The 22,966-nt window shown below is 37.7% G+C and overlaps 1 protein-coding gene across 1 annotated transcript; it reads left to right on the top strand.

Moving 5' to 3' along the window:
• Positions 1 to 641: 641 nt before the first annotated feature.
• LRRC72 (leucine rich repeat containing 72) lies at positions 642 to 22,605 on the top strand. The gene is made up of 10 exons (XM_048321305.1): positions 642 to 708; positions 2,911 to 2,990; positions 5,789 to 5,862; positions 9,185 to 9,254; positions 11,727 to 11,808; positions 13,042 to 13,155; positions 17,376 to 17,465; positions 19,396 to 19,560; positions 20,769 to 20,796; positions 22,270 to 22,605. The coding sequence occupies exons 1-10, from the start codon at positions 642 to 644 to the stop codon at positions 22,433 to 22,435; spliced, it is 936 nt and encodes a 311-aa protein (XP_048177262.1). The 3' UTR covers positions 22,436 to 22,605.
• The last annotated feature ends 361 nt before the right edge of the window (positions 22,606 to 22,966 follow it).

Genomic DNA, 22,966 nt, shown 5'->3' with positions numbered 1-22,966 from the left:
AGCTACTGGACCTACGAGAGAACTGTACTTCTCTGGAGCAATAGCTGGAATGCAGGTGGGATATCCCACTGATCTTTCCTCAGGCTTCTGGCTTTCACCAGATAAACACTGATAACATATTTCCGGTTGCAAGAAGAAAAAAAGGAAATATGCATTTATCTACAATATTTTGCATTTCACTTTCCAGGTGAAATGTACTTAATAACCTCGAAAACAAGTTAATTATACTAATTTTTATGTATCATTAGTATAAAACAGGCAATTTAAAATTTGTCCCAGATAATACTTTTGTTCTTTGATGGATGTTCTGTAAGCAGCAGAACTGCACAAAGATGTGAGATGGAAAATAATTCTGTAGTTAGATCTACTTTCTTGGGGGGTTGGACTAGATGACCTCCAGAAATCCCTTCCAACATAAATTAGTTGAGTCTATAACATGTTTTTAAAAATACCCTTGTGGAAAAGCCTTTGATGAGAAGTATTTAATCATAGAAGATAGTAAAGAACTGTGCGGTCACCATACTGATATGGTGTATATAATATCAATTTCTCAAAAAAAAGGGGGATGAGTGCCATCTTACTGCTTTGTTTTTCACAGTTACATATTTTTTCTTTTTACACTGAATAAATGTGCTCTAAAAATGCAGGTCTTCTCAGGGAGAGGCATTGAAACACTCAACATTAAATTGAGGTCAATAAGATACAAAGGTGAGAATAATATGCAAGTAAGTTTAAGCTGTTGGTATGAAAATAGATCATACTTAAAATATCTGGGACATTGCATTAAAAAAAGATTACTTATATAATATATTAGAAAATGCAGACCTTCAAAATGATAATTTTAGAAATTATAGGGGACTTGAAAACCAGAAATTGACTAAAAACCCTGAAAAATAAAGAACAGTTCTACTATCATAGGCAAAGAATAACTGAATTCTGAAGATTATATAAACTTTGGTGATTAAAAATATCACATACTAGGCATTGGTTTTAGTATATTTCATCTTTCCAATGGCTTTCCATTCAGCCATTGAACAACAGGTTAAGTTACAAAGAGCTGTTGTTCTATTGGTTTTTCAATAAAGCCCTGTCAAAATCACTGGGAAGTAAAAAGTAGCAGAATGATTTAGCACATCAAGTCCAAGTGTCAGTTGCTAGACTGTGATAAAACTTTTCCACAGAAGAGTTTTTCTCAGAGAGGGTGAAGAATGTGGGCAACTGAACAAGAGAGAATCCAACAGAGACAGATTACATTTTAAATCAGGTTTAATCTGAATTTTATTGTCCCTAGCAAATCCATGTTTCTATATGTGGTCTCTAAAGTAATACAATGATAATCTCCTATACCCTTGGTATGTGGCTGAAGCATGGACATACCAGGAGGCCTCTGAAGTAGGGAAGAAAAGATGTCACTTCCCAAGGCATCTCTAGCCTGATGATTTACAAAATTAGTAACCTCCTGTTCTGCCCTATCACCTTTGTCAGTAAAAGTAGGTCTGTCTGTGCTTTCCCCTATTTCTATGTTCTGTTATCACATACTATAAGGTCATGTCTTGTTGCAACTGCTTATCCATGCATAACCACATTAAGCATTTTTACTACATAAATATGAGAAGTTTTTGAAAAAATATGTGTAGCAAGTCAGTCATTATTCTGAGTAAACCAAAGGACAAATGATCATTCATTCACTTATGGACAGCAATCCAGGAATAGTAACAAATAGGTGATAGGCTATGTATTTTGGAAAAAACCCAATATGAACCCAGTGTAAAATTTGGTGACAGTTCAGTCTGAATAAAAAAGTACTCATTTTCTGCCCAAGTTTCTTTAAACTTAGTGGGATGTTAAGAGTCAACTTGCAAATGCATAAAAAAATAGATATTAACTTTGCTGAATTTTAGACAGTCTCTATTTAGTCATCCGGATTAAGTCTGTAGCTACCAGTTGTTGATAGATACAAGCACCTCAAAACCCCAAAACATATCAAAAAAACCCCTCATCCCACATACATCACACCTCTGTGAAGAAATACAACAAAATACCCTCCAGAGGCTCGCTCTCTCTCTCTCACTCTTTTCCCATACTTTATTACTGGATTTTCCTATCCTATCATGTTAATTAGACTAGTTGATAAGTCACTTTTATTATTAAAGGTGACTTTAATAACCACCTTGCCTTTCATAATTCTAAACTGGTAGCTCTATTTTCTTGATTGAAAACACTGAACTTGAATATAGAATGAAAAATGTACAGATCTCTGTACCAGTTTCTTCTCCATTACAGTTCATCTTTTCATGATTTTAAATACCCTAGAGATATTTTTAGAAGTTAAATAAGGGATTAAAGGAATGTCTCTTGTCAGTTTCATACCTTTAAGATGTCTAGTTTTCTTATTTGAGGTTTCTATTTGTTTAAAAGCTACCTAGCTGAAATGGAAGCCACCCACATAATTTTTTCCAAGAAAATTAGATATTTGCAATATAATACTTTGTACTGTAGCTCCATTCCTCCATCATACACACTACATCTAGCTTCAGTGGTCTGAACAAGCAAAGGCATGCACATAATTAATTCCATGAGGGACAGCTTATTCATATATTTGCACACACAACTCTTGTTCTTTGTATATCAGTTACACATAATTTACAACGACTATTTCTGCTAACTTGAGTACTCTGCATAAATTAAATTCTAAATAAAGCTCCAAGTTTTCAGACGTATTTTTGTTGTAGCTTGATCAAACATTTTCTATTGTTCTACTTGCACATGAGTGCGTGCACACACACACACTGGAAATGGCTTTTTCTATTCTTTAGCTTGTGCTATGCAGTAAAATGGTTATAAAAATAGCAACATGGCAACAGTTGCTTGCACATGTGGATGTCATAAACATTTTGTGTTCCTTTACAGCCCAACTCAATCCAAGGCACTGTCGCAGCAGTGGGCCCACTCCAGGAGCCGGCACGGGAGAGGGGCTCTCAGGCACCAAGGTGATTTGCAAGTTGCAAGGGAGTAATACATACGGTGTGAATTAGCTGTAAATTAAACGCACAAGTGTTTTCTTTATAAATGACATATATTTCAGAGGAATTTCTTTTCAGAAAGGGTGATTAGACATTGGAATGGACTGCCTAGGGGAAGTGGTGGAGTCTCAGTCTCTGAAGGTTTTTAAGGAAAGACAGGGTGCGGCACTTAGTGCCGTGGTCTAGTGGGCATGGTGAGTTTTGGTCATACATTGGACTCAGTGATCTCAGAAATCTCTTCCAACCTAATTAATTCGGTGATTCTGTGATACACATACGTGGACATAGGATCTGTGCTTAAAAATAAAGAAACCATAGGAATATAGTTTTTTTAAAAAAAGCAAGCAAGCACACTTCTTCTGTGTTGAGAACGAATATGATCCAGGAGACATCCCAGAGACATCAGAGGTCTCTCCCAGCTCCCCTTAGCCACTGCCCACCGGGGTCTCCTGCTGACCCACCCAGCACCCCTCCCTGAGTCCTGGCTCCCAGTGTGGGCACCCCTCGCTCGCCATCAAACTCCGTCCCCAGCATGAAGCCCTGTCTCGATTCACACCCAGGCTGGGGCTCCCATTTCAGTGTTACTCCATTTCTACTGCACCCGGGTCCGGGACCCTCAGTTCAGGAAGGACATTGAGGTGCTGGAGCATGTCCGCAGAAGGGCAAGTGTGATGGCGAAGGGTCTGGAGCCCAAGTCCTGTAATGAGTGGCTGAGCGAGCGGCGGGTGTTTAGCCTGGAGTAAAGGAGGCTCAGGGGTGACCTTACTGCTCCCTACACTGCCTGACAGGAGGGCGTACCAGGTGAGTCTCTTCTCCCACGCAACCAGCAACAGCACCAGAGGACATAGTGTCAAGCTGTGCCACAGGAAGAAATAGTTTCTTCACAAAAAGGGTGTTTAGACGTTGGAATGGCCTGCCCGGGGAAGCGGTGGAGTCACTGCCCCTGGAAATGTTTAAGGAAACACTAGATGTGGCACTCAGTGGCATGGTCTAGTTGAGGTGGTGGTGATCAGTCATAGGTTGGACTTGACGATCTCAGAGGTATTTTCCCAAACTGATTCCCTGATTCTAGAGGCACGCTGGAGGTCCTGGCCCAACAGCCCGGCCCGCGCCTCGCGACCGTCCCCCGCGGCCGCCCACAGCGGGTCTCTAAGATGGCGGCGGCCGCCACCGCCGGCGGGCAGGTGAGCGCGCGGGCCTCGCCCCCCGGCCCGCCCCGGCCGCGCCGCTCCCCGCTCGGAGCGGCGGCACCCCCCGCCAGGGCTCCTCGTACCCGGACGGCCCCAGCGCCCTCGGCCTCGCCCTCTCGCTGTGCTGTGCTGTGCTAGGGAGGGCTCGGCAGCGCCACCGCACCCCGAGGCGCGGCGCGCTCTGTCCTCCCGCGGCGGCGGAAGGCGCTCGGCTCCTCCACACGGCCCCGGGGCGGCAGCGAGCGGCTTGGATCCTCCGAGAGAGCCGGGGCAGCCTTTCCTAGGCAGCGGCTGAGCACACGTGGGCCCCGCTGGGGCCGCGCGGTGCGGCGGCGGAGAGCCGGGGCTGACAGGGAAGGGGGGCTCCAGGGTGGGGAGAGCATGAGATCCCGCATAATGGAGGGTGCGAAATACAAGTATTTGAGCACAGCCTTCCTGAGTGTGGAACGCGACACCCGGGATTGGTGCTCTCTGCAGTAGGTGTGTGCTCCCCGTTGTCACATCCGCACTCCCCATTGGTGTGTCCCGCAGTGCCGGAGACTTACAGCGGCACGCTTGGGGTGTCTCACAGCTGCTTTTCTCCAGAGACCACTTGGTGTTCCATGGGCAGATTTTGCACGCGTAGAAAGACAACTATGGCCGTTTGTCCCAAATCTTTCCCCTACAGCTGCACTTGACAGCTGGCCATACCGAGTTCTGGGCAAATGGCAGCGTCCCACAGCCGCTGTGTGGAACAAGCAGCCCTGTGAGTGCCTGGCTGCCTCTGGTCAGAGTGACACAGGTCCCACACATTTGCAAGTTATTTTGTGTATGTTTAGTACACCCAGAACACGCTGGAGTGGTTGTGCAGCCAATACAGGCCACTCTTGACATGCCTGTCCGTGCTTCCAAGCCATTTTGTACGTGTAAAGTTGTATCAATTTTGTGTTTTAAACAATAGTGATCATAATGATAGCTCATCTGTTAAACCCATTTTTTCTGACACACATTTTAGTTTTTATCAGCCACTAGTAAGAGAGATCCATAATTCTTATGTTGGTGGATTTTGTTGGTCTTGCAAGTTATGACACATCGCTAATATACTCTGAAAATAAAAATTGTCTGCATTTTTCAATGTTAAATGTACAAGCAGAGTTTTCTAGATGCGTAGCTTTAAAATGTCATGTGCACAGTTTTAAAGTAAAACTGCATAAAATAAAGTCGCAACTGTAATGCAAACTAAGCAGTTGCCTTGTTCATCACGAGTACTGGGTTAGCTGACCTGAGTGAGAAGCCCATTGTCCAGTTAATGTACATTAATTTCTCATTTCATGTCTACCAACCATGATTCTCCACAGGAAAAAAAAAATAGTGTAAGTGTAGCCTAATCACTGGAGTATTTTTGTCAATATTAAATAGAGACTGGCATTTTTTACCTCTTTATCTCTCTTAGACTATGCTAACAGTTTGCAAGGTGCTGTGATACATATATTAATTTTGGTGTGCACATTAAACTCTAAGTTCACCTATGTTACATTGTAATGAATCCATAGTGGTGTAGTACATTATACTGACAAACGTCCTGTATACTGTCAGGCAATAGAAAACCAGCTGAAGATCTGTGGCTATAAGAGAAACATGGATGTCGTAGCACTGTATCTGGCTAGACAGTAAGTAAAATGTTTCTTGTTTTGACTTTTACTAAAGTTGAGCACACAGTAAATAGTAACCTTTCATAGTGCTTTCTGTATCAGGACCTCTCTGAACATTATGTATATGTGAAATGCTAGTAAATCATAGTCTTACGTAGTCCATACACATTGTGAATGAAGAAATGGTGAGGATACACCGACACATAGCAGAACTGTGCTCACAGCTAACAGCCTCATCCTTAGATACACAGTCTGTCTCCAGCAACCCAGAGTTGCTTGAGGGTCTGTGAGTTCACAGAGTTATACATGAATTTCTGCCATGGGGAGCAGAGGAGTGAGCCTTGATGGGCCGATCTCTGCCTGTTCTAACAGGCTTGTAAGGCTGGGTGGAAGGAGTATCAAGAAGGCAAACAAAAAAACACAGGACCTGCCCAGTCTAAGAACTGCCAAATTTCTGACCTCCCTGAAGAAATCTGTTACTGCAATGGCAAAACTCAGTGGTACCACCTTTGAAATGACCTGCATCTCTACTGCTAAGAACTGAAGGGAGGGCAGGGCAATATGAAGTGAATATAAGCACAAGAACGGTTATTTTGGGCTGATGAGAGAGCTGATCTCCTCTGAGAGTTTTATGAAACAGCTTGAGATGTGGGGCAGATGAGGAGAAGAAGATGTGCTAAGTGAAGGAAGGCAAAGCTTTCATGAACCTGTGGGTGATCTAGGTTGATAGAGGTGTATGCTGTAGTATGAACATGCTGAGAGGCTGCCATAGAGGGATGGATACATGACAGGACATACTTCAAAGTTTTGGGAAAGCGTGCTTTGAATTTCTGGCCAGGGCACAATTCCAAGTGTTGCATACCTGTCTGCAGCCTCACAACTGCATCCACTGCTCACATGGTTGATAGCATACAGAAAGAACTAATGTAGTTTAATAATTCAGGGACAAGGTTTTCAAGGTCTCTTGGTCCAAATGAGTGAAAAAAAAGAAAGGTGTTAAGGGATTTCAGTGTTGTCTAGTCTGTTTTTGATGGAAACCATATGGTCTTGAAAATCTAAATGTGCTCACTAGTATGTTTGAATTTCTTATCCCATCTCCTGATTTACACCAAGAAAGTATTTGATAATTTGTGATGTAAAACATATAGTTACTGTCAAATTTTTTAAGATATGCATTTTAGAAAGAAGAAAATGTGTAAAATTTAAGTTGAAATAATGAGATAATTAAAAGGTGCATATATACATACTTTCTAAACAATACAATTATTATACTGCATATGTAAAGAATTAAGTCTGTGTATACAGTCTTAATTGGCATATTTTCTGTTCTTAAATGCTTGAATGTGTGCCCTCACTGGCTTTGAAATATTTTTTTTGCTATAGAATAAAAAGAAATGTTCACATGGTAGATACAGAAGTGATCTGTCTGCCCATGAAACCATTTTGATAAAGATGATGCAAGATGGATTCTCTGATGATTGGATAGAAGTGAACTCCTTTTATTCTGTATCAGTTTATATAAACTTGAACCTCATCCAAGCTCAGTATCAGATCATGCCTCCTTTACTGTTGGTTTGACATATTTTTCTGCTAGCTGAAATAAGAAAATGGAAACAAATAATTATAGTCAATCATATGAGAGAGAATGAGTTACTATTAAAGGGACATGAAACAATGTATTTTGGACACTGAAAGCTGTCCTCCCAGGGAAACTGATTAACTTAGCAGTAGGTAGAAAGAGAGTGCTGCGGGCCAAAAAGGATCAGTTTATAAAAGACATACAAAGTCTGGAAGGCATCTAGAAAAGGACAGGCTCTTTTAAAATGTTGGAGGAATTAAGCTCTACCTGGGGCAAATTAGATGCCTTAATATAAAAAAAGCGCCACAAACAACAAACCAGATTGAGGCTTGGAGATAGTGAAGATGAGGCTGTTACTAGACAGGGAGTAAAGCCAATTAAATATAAATCTGTAAACTAGTTGTAGAGTGGCAGTGACCAAGAATGTCAGAAATTTTGTCTTTGCTACCTGAAATGTAGTTCAGGGGTGCACAGGAGAATCAGATAGGAGCTCTGTGTGTCCTGTCAACAGCCATCTGCTTGTCCCTGCTACTTGCAGTGGTGTCTTTTTCTGTTAGTTGTGATAATAGACACATTAAGTTAGTTTTTATGGCTTATCTGAGAAAGCCAAATAAACAATTTAACAAAGTAACAACATGAGAGATAATCTGATTTTCAGTAATACAAGGGACTAAAAGTATAGCACCTCAACTTTGTAGGGTTTGCTCTTGACTGACTTTCATTTCCAAATGCAAGATGAGAAAAGGCATCCACCCACCCTCCCTTTGTCTGTACCTGGAGGGTGTGTTGGGAAAAAAAACCCCAACAAATAAAATGACAACATGGAAAGATAGAGACCAGGTTTCAAAGTTGGAAAACAAACATGACTTTAGCCTGATGATATGAGGTTAGTTTTTTTCAGTCCTGTTACTGTCTGAAACACTGGCCTTAGTCTTGCAACACATTAAAATCCACAAGGAAATTTTTATTATGGCAATTAAAAATTGTCAAGTAAAGGTAATCTATAATTTTTCTAGGGGAAATTAAGAACAGTTATTTAAAGCAATGAAAAATAAAGAAGAGCAATTAGTTAAAATTCCTTGGCACCTCACTAATATTTTGTGGTCAGTAGGTAATTTTTTATTTATAGTACACTAGCAAACTCAAAGTGCTAGATACACAATTAAAAAAATAAAACCGTACTAGCACATGGGAGATCATTTCAGCCTCAGTGGATGCAGTGGATGTGCTAAGTTTCTATGAGAACAGGACAGGAGTGGAAAAAGGGCAAAATATTTCACAATATGCACTAATATAAAAAATAATAAAAAATGCACATTGACATGTTTGATGTCTGTCTTCTGTTGGCTTCTCTGGCACTCTGGCTGGACAATCCCCACTGCACCTTCAAAGCAGTTTTCCTTTTAGCTTCATGTCCCCAGGGTGCCAAACTTCTCCTCCTGTGTTCTGAGCAGGATTTCTACAAACTGCAAAGTACATGTGACTCAGACTCATAACTTATGCTGTTATGGAAAAGCAATTAATGTATCACTTATTTTGTTCCTGTTTCTTTACCACCTGCTGCCTCGTTATGCTTGCAGGTGTGCAGAGTGCTTACACTGTCTCTGCCATCTTGTTCTTTTTGTCTTTATCTGCTATAAATTCTAGGGAAGTGTGCCTTTCTAGTTCTTGTATAATATTATTTATGAAAAATTAAAATATTTATAAAATTACTAAGCACTACTGATGTTAAATTTGTTACTCTTTTTTTTTTTCCACCAGAGGACTAAGGAGTATCCCAAGTCTATCAGAGTTTCCCAGATTAAGGTATTTGTGGATTAACAACAATAAGGTAATAAAATATTTCTTTAAAGAGCAGAACAATGCATCTATACTCTCTGACTTTTTTTTTTTTCTAACACAGTATTATGTAATTGTCAAACTCATCAATTACTTTTAATTTCCAGGATAATTTAACTGTCAAATATAACAGATTTGAAGAAACCTTGTTTTTTTTAAATTACAGAGTATAAGCTAATGTATTTTCCTTTAGATTCACATCAGATTTATCAGTTCTGTGTATTTAAGAAGCAGAGGTTCTGTGCTAATTCCTCAGTTCCCAGTGTAGCTAGAGTGGGCAGTTCTTGGAACAGACCGAGGGGTGATGTGACTGTAGGACAGGAGTGGATTGCAGGAAATGCATGGCTCTTCTTTGCCCTTGCAGACATGCACAGTTTATTTCCTGGCAGGCTGATGGTCGAGGTGAGGTTGCTTTTTGATGTCATGCACACAAGAGTGACATAAAACTCTGTGAAATGAGCTTCTCCCTGTGCACAGGAAGCAGCAGTGCAGTTCTAGGGATGATGGGGTATCTGCTGCCCTTACACATTGTGTCACCTAAACTCGGTGTATTTAAGAGATTTCCAGACAAATGGGTAGAGTGTGACATTGGGCCACATTAATTTCTCTTGTTTCCCATGCAGTGTAAGGTCCTAAATCAGTTACACAAACCACGTGCCTCACTTTCTCCATCTGTGCAAATCTGGATCCTAGTGTTTTTCATATCCTCTATGGGTTTTAAGACAGTGCTCTGTCAAAATGTCCAGACAATACAGTTTCCAGTCAATTGTAAGCACATTTTGTCTGACACAAAATCATGTACTAGACAGTAGAATTGTCTGATTTAGAAATCTACATATTCATAGCCAACCATTACTAAATGGTTGAACTGAATCCAAACCCTCACCATTAGTCAATGGTAATAAAAAGCAAGAAAACTAATAAAACCCCATAAATATTTTTTACTGTACAGTAGTTTACATGACTTTCACAGTGAACCCAAATTCTTAAATCACCAGAATTGCTTGCTCAGGTAAGTAAGTAGATCTGTGAGCAGCAGAAAAAATAAATTTACATTCCATGTCACTTCAGAGCACATGTATATCTGCTGCCCCAGGCTAGCATCAGTTATATGGCATCTTATGTCCAATTCATCAAAAGATCTCTATCCAACTATTTTCAAAAAAAGCAAAAGTATAGATATATTAAAATATTGAACTAAAATCACAGGTATAATAAGGCTTTTCCTTGTATAGATAAAGGACATTAAAGAAAAAGAAGAAATGGCCTGATGACTAAGCAGAACTGATCTTGCTGATCAAAAAGGTTAAATAAATTGGATTTTTGATCACTTTCCTACCTAAGCAGTAACAAAGAACATTCTTTTGTTGTTCTGTGTAACTTGTGTGGAGAAGTCACTCAGTGGCTTTTCATAGGAAAACCTTACTTAAATGCCTCAATAGGAGGAGCATATTTTTCTGTACTCAGTAATTTTATCAAAAAAAAAAAAAAAAGAGCAAACTTCAGATGATCCTGAAAACAAAACTTGCCAAAGATAGGGAAAACCACTGTACCAGGGAGTGGGAAAATTTCTGTCTTAATGCTCTTCCTTCCAGCTTTCAGATACTGTTAATGCATAGAGCAAAGCACATTTATTTTGGAGTCAGTGGCAAAATTCAAGGACTGAAATAATTCCTTCCCTAACAAATTACTTCCCATGACAGAATTCAAAGAGTCAGGAATATCATTCTGTTTGTTGCTCTTGCATTTAAACCGTGGGATAAAAACTTCCGCACCGTTAGTGGTCCCAGTTCTCCGCAATTATAAAGGTCAGCTTGTTATCCCACTGCAGACGCTTTACCTTGCACTGGAGTCAAGCAGTACTGGAATTGAGCTTCTCCAAGCAAGAAGGTGTGATTCCATAGGGACTGAAGATAGCTCTTTATTGGGAATACACCTCTACACATACTTACTTTTTTTTCTGTAACTCTAATTGATTCTCTAAATATGATTAGATGACATTTCTGAAAAATTAGGACAAATTTGTGCTCTTTAAGCCTGCTAGTGAAAAAATAATTCAAAAGCAAGAGGCTTGGTTTATTCCAATTATATATTTTAGGAATATTTTTAAACCAACATAGAATTATTGTGCTCTACAAGGGTCTTCTCACAATAAAAATTATTTCAAATGTGGATAGAAGGAAAAGAGAATGTGGAGACCAGGGAATTTCAGAGAAATGTCCTTCCAAATACAAATGTTAAATCTGTATTTCAAAAAATTAGATAAGGCTGTACTGCTTGTATTTGATGTGTAATTAGTATTTCTAATGAAGGTTGAACTGTCAAGAGAATCCTTAAACCAAGAGTCTTAAACAGAAATATAAGAAACTACTTGCGGTTAAACAGTTTTCAAGAGGCCACATTTATAATTCTCTGACACTGTATTTAGACTGACATATAACACTTTGCCTAACTCTGATTTCAGATCCAAGATTTAACCTTCTTGGTCAAAAACTATTGCTTGACTGAACTCTATCTCAACAATAATGAGCTGACAGATATAGCAGGTACCAATCTTCCATTTTTAGATTGTTGAGCAGAGGCCTATACTTTCTTTTCTCTGTATTGGCATTCAAATTCATAAAACTGGATGACAGGCCAGTAACTTATTGGTTGAAAGCTCCCATGTATGCATAATTAGAGTGTGTTAATTATTAGATATTTAATTTTTCCAGCATACTTGAGTGGCAATAAGGTGATATGTTTATTCTGGTATAAGGGATGAAATGTCATTTACTTTATGTCAGGCAATTGTGAAAAAATTTTTGATCTTACATGACCATGTTTAATATTGAGAATTCATAACCAGAAGTATTTTGCAAAGTTACTGCCAAACTTGGTTCATTGTAAAAATGCATCTGTCTTATACTTCTGTTTCAGTTTTGCTTACCCTTGTAGATTGAAATGGCTTTACCAGACTTGTGAATTTGTGAATGAACAGACCAAAGCATAATAGATTTCTAAATATTTTAGACATTTTAAATGGTAACATTTTATTTTTCTCTGTCTCTGTAAAATGCTGGGATGAGAAATGATCTTGATTAGTTTCTGTGAAATTTTGAGCTAACTTTATCTTTGAAAGACATAAGCATGGATACAAGAGACAATACAGATGATAAAATATGGGTAAAGAGAAGGGTATCATTAGTAGAGAAATGTGGATAAAATACTGTATATAATTTGGAAAATGAGATGTCTAATCCTGATGTGTGATGATGTGAACATATAGTCTGGGTCGCAACAATATTTTGTAATGGCTTTTTAATACATCAGTAATTACTTGGAACTGAACTATTTTCTAAGGAATTCACTATTTATTATTTGTGAGGCAAAGGCGGTATTAGGGATATACTATTGTTTGTGAGGAAGAGGTAATATTAGGTCAAAGGTAAAAGGAAGTGAATTAATCAAATATTATAGGGATATAGGAGGAAGGAAGGGAGGCAGAAGAGAGGTTGCAGTTGCGGCTGATTTGTTGATGCAAGGGTGATGTGGACAAATGGAAAGAATTGAAATGAAAAAAAAGTTAGGCATGTGTTTAAAGGATGTGACTAGAAAGGTGAAAAGAACATTGAAATCTCTAATTTATTGTTTTAATTAATATCTCATGCAATGTGTTACCAAAAGACAGGCATAGATAGATAACTAAAATATCAAATTTGGTGTACAGCATAGCAAAATAATGTTCTAGTAAAGGCAGAGGTGGTGAGAATCATTAATTATTTTTCATTTTATTTCAGGTGCTCTGAAACACTTACGTTCATTGCAGATTCTGTTTCTTCACAACAACAAGTTAAAAAAACTTGGCAAAACAGTGAAGGAATTGAAAGGAATGATAAGCTTGCAGACTCTAAGTAATATCTTCCTTTTATTTTGCAGAACAGCAAGTAGTAGCTTTCTAGTTTCTTATCAGGATATTTCTTGTCTGTTTCCGCTCATTTGCTAATAGCTTTTGAGGCTAATTATCAATTTAAACCAAATTTGACAGAATAAAGAGATGTCTAAGACATGAAAATTCCACAAAGAGTACCTCAACTGAGGAAAAACTGCTAAGTGAGTTCAGAAGTGAACTTTTTGGCTGCTGGCTAGCCAGTATCTTGGATGAGTAGCTTGGAGGGTGTCTAAGCAGTTTACAGCTGCCTCTTTGTAATGGAATACAGGAGTACAGTGAGATTATCGTAGAGGTGAAAGGAGTTGAAAAATGGGTGTTATTGCTGTGGGGAGTGTGAGTGATAGGTTATAGAACCCAAATTCCTGCCTCATTAATTCTCTTGCTTATAGAACTTCCTATCTGCATCTTTTTGGCAGACTGTATTTCTAGAGCCTAAGAATAAATACACTTTAGGTATTATTCATAACAATGTCTGTTAAGGAGCATACACTAGCTGGAAATGGAAATTTCAAATGAAGTTATACAAGACACTGTTGGCACCACTAAGTTGCAATGTAAGAAGTAGCCTCCAGGGAAGGTAGGATATATGCTATTAAGATATTGAAAGTGAAAGTATAAGCAGTCTTTTTCCATGATTCCTAAAGGAATGTCAACATATGCCATGCCAGATGCTTGCAAAGAAGAAGACAGGAAACAAGTTTTGTGCCTTAGTGACATGGTTAAGGAGGTGAATGTCAGAATGTCACCAGGCCATAACACCTCCTTAAGCATTCAGAAAACTGAATGTCTGATTGTGGGAAAGGAAAATATGAATGGAAAAGCAAACTTTTAATTGAGCTTGACTTTGGGCCAAAACTAAAAAAACAAATCAAGTGTTTAGGAAGACAACATGCCAGCCAAACTACTGATATTTTTTTCATTATATGCAAGATAGAAAAATTAGTCCATATAAGAATTCAGTCGTTTGAAGTGATTAGGCAGAGTATGGAAAGACATCCTATGTATGAATGGTGCAGTCACTTGATTTTAATGTTAGCTCTACAAATTAATAAGGAGCTTCAAGAAACACAGGAAGTTTGTTGTACTTGTTGCAACCATCTGTGGGAAATACCTAGCAGATAGTTAAAGTGCTGCTGAGTTATTATGAATGGCAGTTACAAAGGCACGGTGAAAATTGGATGCAAATTGGACTGGCCACCACCATAGAAAAGGAAATGTTTGAAAGAGCAATCAAACAATATATATAATATACTGATCTACCCTAATTAAAAAAAAAAAATGTTGTTTAGTTCAAAGATTTGTACAATACTATAGTAACCAGTGGAAGAAGCTTAACAACCTTAATAACCATAATTTTAAAGTCATTCTTTCTTGACCTTTGCAGTCATGAAAAAAATTGTCAGTGTGTTTGCTCCAAGGGGATTTCATAATAATGAGTTCTCGAATTAACAGGTCTCTATTGGTTTAATAAAATGCCCTGTCATATTTGAACTAAATTAAATCAGTAAATGACCAAAATAAATGTTAAAAGTCATATCCTATACATCATATTACTATATAATTTATCTGCCTTCTTGCAATATTAATAAATAATAAATGGGTGCAGAATTTGCACTGTGTAGCTTTGAAAAGGGCTGTGCACATAACTCACTTTTATAAAACAAAACCAGTGAGACTTCTCACTGTTATGAGGTAGATCTTTTTTATTGCCAAACAATCTGATTTTAAAAAAACCCCGCTTGCTAACCTTCAACAGAGCTCCTGGATGCTTAACAGCATTTTATTGTTTTGTAGCTCTTGGGGACAATAGAACTATTAAAACACACTATTATTGTTCACTTCAGGAGTAGCATCCAGCTGCCAAAATGTTGCCAAAATTTCTCTTCCTGAAGGCTCTCTCATGATTTTAGCCACTGCCCTGCACTGGATGTGTAGCATAACAACCATCCTTCATCAGGTGTCTAGGGAAGACACTCAGCTTCAAAAGATTTACTGCACATGCTGCTCACAACTGCAGCCTTTTGGGAGATTCAGAGTGTTTCTTTATGGGCTCACCTTGTGCTCACATCTCCCTTTTGGAATCCAAGATTTTTGTTACGTACTCTGTAAATTGCCTCAACTGATTTATTGTCCACAGCTGATAACATCCTGCTGCTATACCTCAGAAAACTCTCTTGTTCACTCTGTTTCTGCCCCATGTGGCAGAGGCACACTGTTTTCCTACACTCCAGATAGAGAAAACAGACAAAACTGCGGAGGAAGAAAGCATTATCCTAATTTGTAGAACTAAAATTGCATGACCTTGACAAGAAAGTAGATAGCTCAGCCAGGAATTGATCCCAGATGTTTTGTAAAACAAAACCATCTTGATCTGTACAATGGTTGAATTTATTGTAAAAATAAGTAGTAGAAAAATTCACGTTCTCTAAAACAAACCTACAAATCAGTGTTGTTGAGCAGGGACGTAGTCCAAGCAGCATCTAGATTCACAAGTGTTTAATATCAGACCTGGTTTGTGCCTTGGAAAAATCTCTCTTGAATCATTATTCTATTCCACTACCAAACATAGCTGCTCTTAGAGATCTTTCTGAAACATTTTTCTCTTTGGAATGCTGTAGTATATTTTCTTGACTCAAAACAGACTTATCAGATACATACGTAATATTCTTTCTGATTAACACTTTCTAGGAAAAAATAGATATATATTCCTTTGTTCAGTAAAAATAGAACTTTTGCTGCCACCATGTGGGTTTCTTACTAATTTTAAGTACATTGATTTAAAAAAAATTATTAAAGAATTAAAATTAAAAGTTTTCCTCTGCATACATGGGACAGGTGTTTTCTATGTAGGAAAATACATAGACAGGTTTATTCCAGCCCTGTTACTTCTCCAAAATATCTGCTAAATCCCATCAAGCACTGAGCTCTCTCAGCAGCCATACTTGTCCTGAACAACATGAAATTGCATCCTGTAGTTTACAAATCTGTGTGGAGTGTTTTCAGGCTTTTTTCTTCTACTGTCTCTTATTCAGTAATACCATCTTCCTCTGCCTAACTGCTAAAATGATATTATAACAGAATTTTTTTACCCTAGAGCAAGTCCTAGCCACAGGCTCTCCCCAGAAAAACAGATTACTGTTGACTGTAGCAGAAGTTGTAAAAATTATTAATTTTTTTTTTCCCCCACTCTGATCTCAAGGTGACAGCCTCCTGATTTTTTTTACTGTCTTAGAAGAACAGTATTTGTATAAGGACATAAATAGCATTATTATATTTTTTATTTAGAAAAGAAGACCCACCCCACAACACTTGTTTGTTTATTAGCTGATCTGTGAATGAACCAGTTTCTATTTTAATCAGCCTCAGATATCACTGTCACTGAACCAACTGATTTGGCATGTGAGCTAGGCTAATGTTCCACACCTGGCAAAGCAGCAGCACAGGACTGATACCTGTCTCTGTGTTGCAAAGGTTTGGTTATACAGGTAATGTGAACCTGAACATGAACATTTTAGCCAAGTTGCTAATGGGCTTTTGAAGCTCGATATCTCAAGCCTCAAGGAAAGCTAGTGGGACACAGGGTGTCCGGAATTTAGGCCCTATGAAACATTTTTCTCTTAAGTTTCGTGAGTTCTCAAACTCATCATCTGTCAAAACATCAGAAGGCTTTGTATTTACATTTTATATTGTGTCTGTGGGATACAGCCTTTTATCAGCTCTGATAAAGTCTTAGGTGTCCTAAAGCTCATCTGATATTAATAACTCCATCCTCCTACAAATGTTGTGTCTTACGTTTAAGCTGTCACACCTAAAAGATCATTGTTATTTAAAATAGGTACTACCTAACAATATGTGAGAAAATCAAAGGGAAACCCTTCAGTGTTTTTTCTGTAGATCTTAAAAAATCAAAAAATACTTCAAAGGTTTGGAGTGCATGATGGCACCTTTACTCAGTTCTTGCCTGTGGTATTTTCCATACTCTGCAGTAAGTCAGTTCCTGCAGTCCATGTTTAGGTGAGTAATGAGACTGCTTTGTTTACCCAGAGTAAGAACAATTTGAATTTTATGTTTCGTACAAAATCTTTTGCTCCTAGTGACCTTTAATTTTCCTGCCTTGCAAAGTGCTTCTTTCACTGGGTTTGGTTTTTTGTGACATTGTTTTTTTCTGCATACATTTTGCAGACTTATTCCAAAACCCTCTGGCATATGATCCAGACTACCGGCTTTATGTGATATACTTCCTTCCTTCAGTTCAGCTCCTTGACAGGAAATGTAAGGGTTGCTTTCCTCTCTCACAAAGCATTGGCCGTTGCTTTTGATTTTAACCAGTTTGAAAAAATAGGTGAAATTATCTTAGCGGTTCTTTTACATGCATTTGTTGATAGAGAAAAATGACTAATGAACAAGATACTCGTATTTTGCAAGATTTGTCAAGCAAAAAGAGTTTGCATAGCATAAACACTTTGTTAAATGCTTTTGATTTCTTTTTCTTTTTAAATTGTTTAGGTTTTTCTTGTATCTTGGTCTATTTGGGCAAAGATAAAAGCCTGTGCTTAGAAACATGTACCTACCTCTGTGCATTCAGACTAGTATATATTAACATGGGTTATAAGCGTGCTTATTTAGGTATGGATAATATCCTGAGCTATCTATGTGTTTCTGTACATTTAAATATGTATATGAGCGTTTCTTGGTAAGGTAAATGCAGACTAAGCTTTCAAGTATAATAAATATTCACAAGTCATCAAGAGATCTTTCACAGCTTGTCTGCAGATTGTAAATTCTACAGAAAAGAAAATTTTCTTAAGAATAGCCAGATTTTAAATCAGTGAAGCCATAAACATGCCACAATGTACTCAGAAAATCAGCTTTGGTGATTTTTGTCTCTGGTGTTTGGAGAACTGTGTGACTGGCACGACTGAAAATTACTGGAGAGCACTGAGAAAATAGCTGATTCCTACTCAGCTCTAGCTTATAAGAGAGTAGCAAGGAAAAATCAGTGCCTTCTTGAAAAGGGACTGAGCAAGGCAGATGCAGGATATCTGCAGGTGCTGGGACTCTGTGCAGCTGTCGTGAAGGAAAGCTGATGGATGGGCCCCAGCAGGTGCCAGGGCTTGATGAGGAGTTGCTGGATCTCACCAGGTGCCCATTTGCTCACACAGTCATTTTGCACTGGTACCTCCACTCTCCTGAGTATTTGCTCTTGTGTTAAGAGTTGTGCTTAACACAGCTGTCAGGCTGTGTTACTGAATATCACTTTTTGACTGGGAAATGATGACTGAAGCTTAATATGCTGAAAAATACGTGTTGCATTTACATGTCTAGAAACACTTCCATAAAACTTCCTGGACTTCATCTCCTAAATACAGTTCTACTGTAGTCAGTCCTGGATTAAGACTTGAAGCAGTAATTTGTGTCAAGCTGTATCCTGGACTTTCTATTTAGTGAACTATTTCTCTAAAACATTACAAAGCTTCTTCACCATCTGTAGAACATTACCAGAACATAGTCCTGGCTGTCTCCTTTACACAAGACATGTGCTCATGTTCTCTTACCTTCAGGCATGACTACTGCAGTTCCTTCCTAATTGGTCCCCTAGACACCATGACTCCAAAACTTCCCTGAACTGAAAATGCTTCTGCCAGTTACTTGTTCTAAAAGTTTAGCTCACTTCTGTTCCATAGCTGAAGTACTAGATTAGTATAGAGTTCATATATTTGAACCAACCATCCCCAATTTGATTTAACAGCCTCAAACTATTTGTTTAAAAATTAAAATTATTTCTTTTAAAGTGCGGAACAGGAAGAATTTAAGCTTTTCTTTTGATTGCACTCCTAGGGTTTTCTCTGTAATTGACCAATGGGAATTGAACTGGCCTTAAACCAGGACTTGTATTTACTATTCATAATCTCAGCATAATCAAAATCTTTACTGACTTCTGCAGTAGGTCTCATTTAAGCAACACGAAAAGTCTTGCTTTCTAGCAAGAAACTGCGCTCAGAAGAAAATATTTTATTGTACAGGGCTTCACTCTAAAGCCTTAGAAAATACCACTCCATGTTCCCATTTTGAATTGCTCTGAAATTGTGTCATTAACATCACTATTGTTAAAAAACTACGCAGAAAATACATGAATAACCTTTTGTATGCAGCCTTTTCAATTGATAAAAGAAAATTAAATTTTTTATATCCCTTTTAACAGCAGTTACACAAAGAGAAAGGGAGTCAGCACTTCATCTCTATAACCCCAAAAGGGCTTGGGTCATGCAGTCAATAGCTTTTGGGAAGAGAGTAGATACATCCCTGGTGACTACGGTGAGATCTAGCAGATGCACTCAACCAGCCAGAAGACCAATAATGCCCTCAGGTATTTACAATACTGGAAGGAAAAGAATACATTTTTAGGTGATTTGAATTAGAAACATTTTTTTCATTCATCTGATAAAATGTTATTGGTTTTAGTAATAAAATATAAATGCATCAAGAACTCAGCTAGTTTGCTTCATGAAGTAAGTAGTTGTAGCAGCAGCAGGCAACAAATGAATCCTTCCACTTGAGAGCATTGTGGCAGATAATTTCTAATCAAACACTGTAGTTACATTATTGTCTTTAAAGACAGCTAAACAAAATTTTTTGTCAGTATGAGTCTTGTGTTTAGTTTTACCTTTATTTAAAACATCTCAATAACTTCTGACTCTCAGCATCGTAGAGTTTTGATGCCCTCTAGTGCTTTTACAAGATAATCTCTTGAAAATATTTTCTTCTAGTGTTTTACATGTTACGTATCTTGCCTGGTTTTGTAAGCAGATTCCTCTTTATACTTTCCAAGCTGAGAATATTTTAATGATGTCTTATAATGGCATATAAAGCAGTTTTTAGAGTTCTTAAAACATTCAGATCTGGAAGCAAGAAAGCAGGTGAATACCACCTGGAACCACGAGACTTGTATCACAATCTAGAACAAACTTTGAAATTCCACCAATCTTGTCATCATTTTTTATGTTTTAAAGATAAGAAAACCACCATTGTGCATAGATGACTGAAATAGTAGTATTTTAAATAGTGTAGAGGGAAGTTTGGAAAGTAATCAAATACCTGCCAGTTTTTTTAAATGTATATATCACAATAGTAAAACTGAAAGCACTGTATTTAACAATGATTTTGAAGAGGTTGGGAAAAGGAGGATAGTTTAAGCATATTTAATAATTTTTTTTGCTGATGATGATCAAAGTGGGCTGACAGCTGTCTTTAGCTCTGCCCTGCAATCATGCACATATACAGTGGCATCATTATCTGTGAAAGAAAACATGGCTGTGTATGTCTACAGGAAATAAAACACAAGAAACTTAAAAACACTTAATGAAAATAAAATACAAGAAACTTAAGACTACATACACTTAAAACTCAACAAATACTTGCTTCCACAGTAATTTAATATTATCTTAAATATTTCAAATCATGTGCTAGTTTTCAATTAATTTGAACAAGCAATTTAAGATCAGGATAGTAATCAATCCTCAGCTATTCAAATTGGTGTACAGCCATTAACGTCGTAATTTGAACTTTCTGTTATAGGTTGTGAATTTGGAAATAACACAAATAAGTAAGTACTGTTTTGGCTTTCTTCTTCCTTTTACATCTCTGAAGCATTTAATCTCCTCTTGCCATGCTTAAAAAATACCCTAACTAGAGAAAATGTCCAGTAAAAATGAGCTTTTGAAATAGTTTCAGGTCTTTGTATTTAATATAGCTGCAACTCTACACTAGGTTTGATGTCTAAAATTTAGTATTGAAAGGTATTCCACATTTGGAAATTGGTACATAAAAATGCCATTTATTTGTAAGATCAAATACTGATCACTAGAAAAAGCATGCTCAAAGTATTAAGAGCATCAGAATAGCTGTTCTGTATTATGTCCCAGAAAACATTCTCCTGACTGGCTGTTCAAAAATACACTCTCTGGAAAATATTATGACTTGTAGAATGAAACGTTTTTAGTCTGTACATGATGTTATTTTTATTCTGTTCAGTTTCAAAATCATAGAAATAAATGTAAAACTTTTATTTCTGTGTCTAGATTGAGACAGAAGAAAGGTTGCATTTTAATGTGACATTTTAGATGCACACTTTTTAATAAATCTACAAACTTTAGGTATCAGGCTTGCTTTATTTTCTAGCTTTACACATGAAAAGATTTGAAAAATGCATTAAAGGAAATAATAAAACCCTACATGTGATATCCTTTAACAGTACTCGGAACACAGGTCTTTAAAATCAAGCTAATTTCTGTTGAAAAATTAATTCTTACCTGCCTTCAGTGGAGTTACCTGTCCTCATTGATAGAATGGATGTGCAGCTGCCTCGAGTCTTACTTACGGAAATGCTGAGGCTTTGCAAGGTGCCTTTTCGTGACAAAGAGCATTATACTCAGTGGAGATAGTCCTGTGGCTTATATGAGGTGTGTCACTACAGGGACGTCTTTAAGAAAGGAGTTCTTACAAGATAGTTTTAATATTGTATCTGAGTTGGAAGGTTTTGGTTCCTTGTCAATCCTGCTTTGACACTGTGAGTCTTGCTTTTCTCTCCCAGACTGCAGCTGTGGCAGGATACATGAACACAAGCTCACAGGGATCTGGATTCAGAGCTTGGAGAATGGATATTTGCCTGAGGGCTAGTTAAGAGATCCACAGTGAAATAAATGTGCATTTAAATTAATGGGTATAAAATCACTTGAATCATGTCCATTGAATTAGAGCATTAAAAGTATACAATTATAACTTTTGTGGGGGAAAACACTGAAAACAAAAACATTTATAAGTCTACTATAAATGTATTTAAAATAATTTATAGCATGATTTTTTCAAATAGAATCCTATGACTCTGACCTATTCTCATTTTGTTTTGCTGTCTTAAATTTGGTAGAAGAAAACCTTCTGTAAATTTAAAATTTTTAAGTCCTCCCTCTTAGCGTCATCGTGACTGCTACTTTCACTTTCTACACAGTGTGTGTTGTAAATTAGTCCTGAAGTGGTTTGGAAATGTTCAGGTAATGGACTTGCTTTGTTCTTTTTGCAGAGTACCATTTGAGGACCCCAAAGATGCGGTTTTAGCACGGGCAACTACAAGATCTCTAATGGAATTTTCAGCTGTGGATTGGAACAAAGTAGCCACCTGTCAAGAAAGACGGCTTAAAAACAAAGCAGAAGAGCCCCTTGAGAAGCTGACAGTCCAGTTTAGATGAGAAAAAACCAATTTCTCTCACTAGTGTTAACCCCGTAAGTAGGTTAACATCTCAATAAAACAAGTACACAACAACTGCCTCTAATTAAGTGAATTTCCAGAAAAAAATTGTTATTTTTTATACTACATATGTAGTATAGAGAGTGAAGAAATTAAGATAACAAATGATAAATAGTAGCAATGTTATAAAAAAAGTTGCTTGAAATGCAATTTACTGTAATTTTGTTATCAGAAAGTACTAAACTGCACACTGATTTTTAAGAAACTAAGGATAAATACTTTTATTTCTTATAATACATTTCCTCACGTATTTCTCCTTCCATTCCATCAAAGGCCTAAAGTCAATGATGCTTTCTAAACATATCAAAGGCCTTCTTTCAGGTTGTAGCTTGTCTTCTGAGTTCCTTCCTTCTCTCCTAAGTTAGCACAGAGCCACAGGACAGTCTACCTTGGCAGGGATCTCTGGAGCTTGTACAGTCCAACCTTCCTGTTGAAAGCAGGTTGGAGATGAGGTTGTCTGGTGGCCTGTCAG

This window comes from Corvus hawaiiensis, chromosome 1, assembly GCF_020740725.1.
Source record: "Corvus hawaiiensis isolate bCorHaw1 chromosome 1, bCorHaw1.pri.cur, whole genome shotgun sequence".
NCBI lineage: Eukaryota > Metazoa > Chordata > Aves > Passeriformes > Corvidae > Corvus > Corvus hawaiiensis.
Note: the sequence above shows the minus strand (reverse complement) of the source record. Positions and strands in the feature narration are given on the sequence as shown.